Here is an 8,414-nt window from a genome sequence, read left to right as displayed (position 1 = left end):
ATGTTGAACCAATGTGGAACAGAAAAGGTGCAGAGTAAATACAAAGAAAACAGTAAACTTAAGTAAATCACAGTAAAAGCATTACAATGTATTTTGCACCCAAAATATCCTGAATCATTTTACAAAAGTAAATAATTCAATAAATAAATAGGCAAAGAGAATAACCACCCAATGGTGGACCTAAAGCTATGCCCTTTAGTTATAGCTATTTTTATGTTGGCAAAGCGTAATTAGTTATAGCGGCCATCTTGAATGTGGTTTAGACAGACACCTGAGCACACATGCAAAAACATGTTGCCCACTTTACCCATTTTGATTATGAATGGTAGCATAAATACGCAGTRGTCTCTCTAAATGGACCTTTATGCATCATTGACCCCTAGTGGCACTGAATGGTGGCAGCTGAAGGCYCTGTTAGTCCAGCTGACAACAGAGATGAGCGGTTTCACCTGTTCTGGAGTCGGCTCTTCAGTAGCCAGGCTCACTCCAACCACCACAACGAGGGTGATGAAGGACAGTAAGACGGAGAAATACAGGTAATGGACGTATTTCAGCACGCCAGGCCTGCTGTCCTCTTCGTAACACATAGGCGCAGGGTAGATGAAGTCCAGTAACATGCGTATGCAGCCCACAGTGAGGCCGACGGCGAGGCCCCAGAATGCACCCTGTACAACAGAGAAGGTAAATGTTTCATGTCTGAAACCTGAAGAGAGGTAGCTGGTCAGCATCTCTTTCATCTCTTTACCTTCTCGTTAGTCCTCTTCCAGAAGCAGCCCATGAGGAAGACGATGCTGACCGGCGGCTGCAGGTAGGTGCTGATGGACTGGATGTAGATGAAGAGCTGGCCGCCCTGACTGGCCTGGACAACAGGAATCCAGAGCACGGACACCACGACCAACACGAGCACAAACACCCTGCAATAATTAAAATATTTTAAATAAAACCAATAAAGTCCATCAGACGCAGAACTGGAGTGCTGGGCAAACTTCTGAAATCTTAGCAGTAGTGTCGGGGGAGACCAGGGACAGCAGCAACACATCATTTTTCTCCAAACAGAAACAAGCTAGTGATGACACTCACACTGTACATGCTCAGTTAGATGCCCCACCTTGCAAAGAAAATGTACGCAGATTCAAAAACTGCTCCAGGATTTATTTGAAAAAACAGAAAAACAGTTTTTGGGGTACCAAAGTATTTATTATTATTATTATTATTATTATTATTATTTGCCTAGCTTTATTTTTGTTAAACCGTTGTCACTGTTTTTGTAATCTGCTCAAACTTATTTGGTTTAAACAAGTGATATGTTGACTTTTAACTAATATGGTTAGCATGTATCAAGATCAGCTTATTTAGCTAACACATGAGGTTTTATCATGGATGACAGGAAGGGGGACAGTTGCAACTGTCCCCGTATAATAAATTCATATAAAAACAGAGCACATAAAGATGATATTACGATGTTAAAATTGAGTTTACACTTAAAAGGGTATTGGGGGTTCATGACAATTTTAAAGTTTAAAACATAAAAGTGTTTAAGATGTATTTTCTGCAGTTGTTGTTTTCAACAGTGGTTTTAAAATCCCAGTTTCTTTCAATGTAAATTTTGCATAATGTAGGCGTACAGTGACAATAGGCAAAASAAAAGTTAATTGCCTCACAAATTGTTCTATTATTCAGGTTTCTAAAAGCCAACTGTATTTTATATTGATTTGAGTCTTTGACATCTGTATATAAGGTCTAATCATCAAGGCAAATCTATACTCGTCATTTGATCAAAAAGAATAAATAACACAATAATATCATAACATATAACTTGCAGTTTTTATAAATTAAGCAATAATATAATTATAAAAATAATAAAACTTATTTACAGTGAAATATATTGTATTAATATGTTGCAACCACCCCCAAACAATGTTGCAACTGTCCCTGGCCCCGGGGTCAGTTGCAACATCTGACTTTTCATTTTCAAATGCAAATTGTGAAGAATGTACATGCTTTAATCATCTATAAATGGTTTTGACTATTAACAGACAGATGTACGTTTCTTGTATTAAAATTTGGTTTGTCTAATTCAAACTCTCTCTGAGTTACAGTCAAATGTAAAAAGTGATGCAACTGTCCCCTGTCTCCCCTACTTGAGAACGGTCTTAAGACCATTTTAGGCCAGGATAGATGGTCTACTTTAGCCCCTTACAGTTAAAGTGAATTTATTTTTGTAAAAGTTGTTAATCGAGAAGAAAAGGCAAAAAGACTGCATTTGGTTTGAATGAGCATCTAATGACACATTCTAAAGTTCCTTTTTATAACAGCTCTGCAAAGGTTTTAATCCATCTCATACTTCTTCACACTTTGCTTTCAAGCAGTCAGATTGTCTTGTAATCTTTTAAAGTGTTCTTGATCAAGAGTTCTTCTTTTTGAAGGTTTTTCTTTGGACTTCGGCTGCTTTTCACACTCTGTTTTAATCCTAAACATGAGAACACACGGTGTTGCTTGAAAAAATTAGTAAAGTGGACAAATGGAAAACAAATTAAGAAGTGTCCAATCTAAAATCAGCAGCTTATGAATAAAATCTGACAGATAATTCTTTAAGAAACAGGAGAAATAATCCAAGCAAGACCTGAAAGATGCTTCATCCTATATTTGAGTATCAATTTTGTGACAACTTTTAACTAATAACTTTTTGCACAGTTTTGTTGATGAAAAAAAATACTATAATAAAATACTTGATCATGCATCCATTTGTGTTGCTTTTGGTAATTTTTTAGATTTAAATAAAGAAATGGGAAGAAATCGTGTCTGTGTGACCTGCAAGCATCTAAAGATCCCATTTGATTACCGGTAAGTTATTTGGTAGGTTTTCTATTTATCGATTTTTGCGCATGAACGACAGCAGCGGCTCGTAAGCATAAAAATTAGTGGGACGGATATTATTTTCCTAAATCAATATCAACATTGTTACAATTTGCGGCATGTTTTCTGTGAAAAATATGTAAGATACGTTACTTTTAATCAGTTATTTGTGCACAAAGTTGTCAACTTTTTTGTCTCTCACCCTAGGTTTGTTCATGAGTGATTGTCATGTGAACAAGGGGAGTTGAAGAAATTTATTGGCCATTTACTTACTGATTCTAAAAGCACAACACCGTTTTGCAGTTTTCCTTTTTAATTACTGATTTCTGTAAACTATTGTGTGATTATTGCTATGCTTTGATTAAAATAGTTTTAGCTACATGCCTGTTTAGACATGATTTCAGTAAAAGAAAACTAATTTTCTTAGTTTGTCTCGTAAAAATTGAAAAAAAATTAAAGGTCATTAAATCAGCAAAAAGTCTCCCACCCAAACTTATTATGTAGTCTATTAATTGTTGGAGAAATTGATCAGACAGGTAGCTAGTATATACAGCTTTCTGGATTTTATTTCCAATAAAATTTTGAGTAGGCATAATGTTCTGCAATAAAACTCCAGATAAACAAAGTTAAATGAGGACAAGACATCTTGTGAAATAATTTTAAATATGAAAGTAAAAAAAAACAGTGAACTCTGCGTCCTCTAAAGTTACATTTACATCGACATAAGTAGGCTAATCTGACTAAAAGGCTATTCAGAATAAAAAATGTGTCATGTAAACACTTACCGGTAATCTGAAGTTAAAGGATTTAATACAGAAAGAAAAACTCAATTTCATTTTATAAACATTCAAATAAGATAGGACTGAAAATGAGAGAAAAAGCAACCCAAGTCCAATATTTAGACCCCTTTAAAGGAAAAGCGTCTGGCTTCTTGGAAGCAAAATATAGACTTATTGCAGAATATTGTATACAATATTTCTAAATGCACACAGTCAAAGTGCATTTAGCTTTCAATAGACTGTATATTTTGAAAATAAGTTTTCTTCAAAAGAAAAGTTTTTCTTTTAAAATTCCTGAACATGGCATAAATGCTGCAACCATAAATACATATTTTTGTCACATACCTGCCCACGATCATGAGCTCCCACTCAGATGCACAAGATCTGAAATTCTTCCATAGGTCCATGGTAAAAATGGTGCTGGAGCTGTTGAAGATGGAGGTCAGAGATGACATGAGAGCAGCAATCATCACAGCCATCATCAGACCCCTCAGCCCTGGAGGGAACCACACCGTTAGCACCGAGAAAGCGGTCTGTGTGAGAGGCATAGAAATAATGATGAAGAGACGTTTCTGACCTGCAGGAAGAAGCTCCATGACCAGTTTGGCGTAGGCGATATCCGAACAGCCAACTGAGTTCCCACAGATCTGTTTGCACAGCTCAGGGTCTGCACACGCTACTTCATCTGAAAAAACACACGTCAGTCCATCTGCTTAATAAGTCTTAAAGGATATTTTGTGGATATGCACCTGTGTAGAGAATCCTGCTGATCATGCCGGGGAGCATGATGGCAAAGAAAGGCAGGACTTTAAGGTACGCAGCCAGCAGGGAGCCGCCCTTGGCGTGGGTCAGAGTCTTGGCAGCCAGAGAGCGCTGAACAATCACCTGCAGAGAATCCCAACCACAGAGCACTCTCAGAGATCGGTTAATGAGTGACTTGAGATTCCCAGAGACCATCCTGTTCAGTGGGAATCAAAACAAAAAATGCTAATCTTGTAACTTATTATCACTTAACCGATGAGACGGTGAATGAGCAGGAAAACTGAGCACGCTGGTCCCAGGTTGGATTTGTAAAACAGAAAAATTTCTAAAAATGCAAATGTGCCAAGAAGTCATGACAAAAGGTCTTCAATATGATCTTTGTCTGTTTGAGCTCAAAGTTACAAAATATGATTAAAAAAACAAAACAAAAAGTGAATAAAATTGCTGAGATATTGTTGTTTTATAGTGATTCTTTTATTTCGACTTTTATTTGCTTTCTGAAAGATTGAACTCAAGATGTTTTATGTCATCAAATTGCTTAATGGAGACATACAGTATCATGCTTTTAAATTCTTCTTTTTCACATTTAAATCATTCAGTTGGGGTCTATAAATGAATGAATGAATGAATGAATGAATGAATGAATGAATGAATGAATATATCTTTATTTCAAAACAGATAAAACAAACAAACAAAACTGTGTATATATCTATACACACATACATGAATATTTTGTATTGGGCAGCTTACAAGACCATCTGTTTTGAAAAGTCTCCACAAGCCCCTCTTTCACCCCTTTTCTGAGGTGTGTTTTGAGGCTGTCTTGGGTATTTCACACACCTCCCACCCCCTTCAGCTTCTAGAAAAGTCAATTGTACCTTGATAGAAAGGTTTATGATTATATAGTGGCACAGAAATGTTTAATTAAAAGATGTCAACAACAGAAGACTTGTCCATCCAGCCTTACATGTTGGAACCAGAGTCTCTTTAAAGGGGCAATATTATGTGTTTCTCTGGCATACATTTAAATACTATACCGTAATAAAGTATCTATGTCACCTTTAGCTGTTGTTAAAATGCTGTTTTTATGTTAAAATACAAAAAAACACTGTGCCATGAGGAAGCTCGGCTTAAAGACACGTCCCAGGGGCGTTTCTGGTACCAAATCCCCACCTGTCGTTTTGCTCCTCAGCATGGCTGCCTAAAAAACGCTGCAGAATTTCTCAAACATGCATGAATGAGTCAAAGCAAGGCTTTGGACATGTTTTTTTTTATGAGAGTATAACATTACAACATGATATAAAACTCAAAAAAGTTGATTTTATATGATATTGCTCCTTTAAAATTGTAGAGGTAACCCTGGTGAAATATTCATTTCAATTTTTGTCTTTGATTTTATTTTTTACACTTATAAGAAGAAATGCATTTTAAAGTGTTTTTATTTTCTTTAAGTGAATAGGACAATAAGTCCTATATATATGTTATCTCATTTAATCTTCTATTAGAGGTTATGATCAATATATCATTACTCAAAGTTTTATTGAATTAATCTTTGTCTCTTTATTCCAGAAGATTAACACTGTGAAGAAGAAAAAGAGTTGAAATGTGCTTTAATGTTTTTTCTTAGTACTGGGTTATTAATCATTGTTTATCATATTTTTTAATTGATTTAATGATTAATTAGTTTCACTGTTAATCCATTGATGCAAAGGTCTGACTTATAAGCTTAGTTGAAGTGATTTTTAAGACACAGCTTGGGCTGTCTGTCTGACTCCAAGGTCTCTCTTTGCTGATAAGAACTTGCAGCTGGCCGCAGCTGCTGAGAAAGACACCTTGTTTATCTTCTCACCCTCTCCCCTCTCAAGAACTAATTTTTTCTGTTCTCGCCAGTTAACAGTTAGACAGTAGTTGTTCATTGTTCGTCGGAGTGGATGGTTCTGACTGGGTTTTCTCTGAGGTGGTGTCCATCTCTCGACACCTGCATGGATGTAAACCTGGATGGAAGTTACTAACCTAGTTTTGCTGCCGAGAAGCAYCTGACTGATTCCAGCCTGGAGCCCGCTGAGGCTAGTTATGGAAAGGCGAGAGGCATCTCCCTCCAAGCTGTCAAGGAGACATCATCCACCTGCGGACTTACGAGGCGGTCAATCTCAAATCCTTCTACCTGCCTGCCTGATCGACCATGATCTGAAGTCGTCTAAAAGGTAGAAAAAGTGTTTGCTGAGATAAAAGCTGAAGTCTAGCCCTCGGAGATGTCTGGWCCTRAYGCTGTTTGCTGGTCTGGTCAGTGTTTAAAGAACAAGTGCCAAATTCACTAATCTTCTTTTCCTCCTATTTCTTAAAGCTAAGTCTATACCTTTACTCTCTTATTTACTTAAAAACTTAGTCAAGTAGCGTACCAGTAAATTACTACACCTGAAATTTACTGTTTTTGTCAATTCTGAGTGGAATTTTTATGCCGAAAATATATAACTTGTGTCACTWRTTCATATAATATTTTTAAGAAATGTTTGTATGTTTATTCTGTTCATATATCTAAAATAAATTACTTTATTTTGAGAAATCTGTTCAGGTCACAAGTTTTCATTTTTTCTCATTCATGATCAGAGGGGTATTTCATTATTTCCTGATTTCATTTTGCAAGATCTTGCTGGATTATTTTGTGAAGGTTAGGCTGGTCCTAAGTTTCATAGGGTAATTCACTACAAAATAAAAAATAAAAAAGAGTGAAAGGTACCTGATCAGAGCACCAGTACCACATGGAGGGGACAGACATGCCGATGATAACACCAGGCCAAGGCAGGTCAGAGTTCACCGGGTCTCGGAAAATGTGGAAGGCGTCCTCTCGAGGGATGCCGCAGGTCGAGTTGGGCACTCGGATGGTAGGAATAGCATTGGTGTATTCCCGCATCAGAACATTCCAGCCTCCGACCTCGGCGAAACCTGGACCCAACACACGAAAAAAGGAAGAGACATTAAACCGCTGCAGGAGGTGCTGGGAGTGCACGTGCTCACATAGTGACCTACTGAAACCCATGAGGGTGAGCGCTCCTCCCAGCATGATGGCAGTTTGAGCCGCGTCAGTGTAGATGACTGCAGCCAGACCACCTGCAACACAACAAGCAACATGTCATTTATCCAGCTGAGAAAACCCAGGATGACTCTTACAGCTTTCACAGGATGGTTTTAACATGGTGGCAAAGGAATGGTCACCTGCTACAGTGTAAAGAGCAGTCACTGATAACAGCAGCACCAAAGCCAGGTAAATGTTCCATTTTAAAGCAAGCTGAATGAACAATGCACCTGCGTACATGTCCACCTGCACAAAACACAACAGAGAAGAGCTTATTTTAAAGTCCACACAAGGATAACATTCAAAAAGTCTGTAAATATGTACTAAAATGTTGTGGAATTATACTTTAATCCAGGGCCGACCCCAGCCTATTTGGATAAGGACCCCTTGTGCAATTTTCTAAATCTCACTGCCAATTTCCACACATTCACATACCGAATGAAATAGTTTTGTCTTTGATATTTTTTATCTTTAGAAATCAGGTTGTTCATTTTGCTGACAGCGATAAGGAACTATTCATGTTAACCAGCAGCTGTGGAGTGAAGCAGTTCTAGGGGGCTCCAGGGGTATACTATACCAAAAGATTGTGTAAAAGATTGACTTTCCAGCCATTTGAAAAGCGTTTTGCTAAATTCCTGGGATTAATAAAACCTAAAATCAGTATTTTATGAAGGTTGAACACTGAAAACAAGAATTTAACCTGAACTTCATCTGAGATCAGAACTGAAACTTCTGTTATTCCTTATTTTGTTTTTTATTTACACGACAGTACTTACCGTACCATTGACTGCATCATATGATACTTTTATCATGAAATATCATCTGCACCATTTAACACCTCATGTAGTAACAAAGCAGCAGAGAAACCCAAGTTACCTTCATAAAGTAAGTGATGAGTAACCAGTGATTGTTCTACAGAATAAATCAACTATACTCTGATAAAT

General features: G+C 37.2%; 1 protein-coding gene across 1 annotated transcript in view; it reads right to left on the bottom strand.

The window, feature by feature from the left end:
- Window positions 1–8,414, bottom strand: part of slc5a11 (solute carrier family 5 member 11) — a gene marked incomplete in the record, with an annotated part of 15,470 nt that overhangs the window by 1,389 nt on the left and 5,667 nt on the right. Inside the window, 7 exon segments of the mRNA XM_014027057.1 lie at window positions 450–665; window positions 746–914; window positions 3,981–4,131; window positions 4,213–4,320; window positions 4,385–4,520; window positions 7,135–7,340; window positions 7,425–7,505. Of these exon segments, the coding sequence (XP_013882511.1) occupies window positions 450–665; window positions 746–914; window positions 3,981–4,131; window positions 4,213–4,320; window positions 4,385–4,520; window positions 7,135–7,340; window positions 7,425–7,505 (1,067 nt within the window).

Source organism: Austrofundulus limnaeus, unplaced genomic scaffold, assembly GCF_001266775.1.
Source record: "Austrofundulus limnaeus strain Quisiro unplaced genomic scaffold, Austrofundulus_limnaeus-1.0 Scaffold612, whole genome shotgun sequence".
NCBI classification, from domain to species: domain Eukaryota; kingdom Metazoa; phylum Chordata; class Actinopteri; order Cyprinodontiformes; family Rivulidae; genus Austrofundulus; species Austrofundulus limnaeus.
The sequence above is the reverse complement of the archived record's forward strand: the minus strand, read 5'-3'. Positions and strand labels throughout refer to the sequence as shown.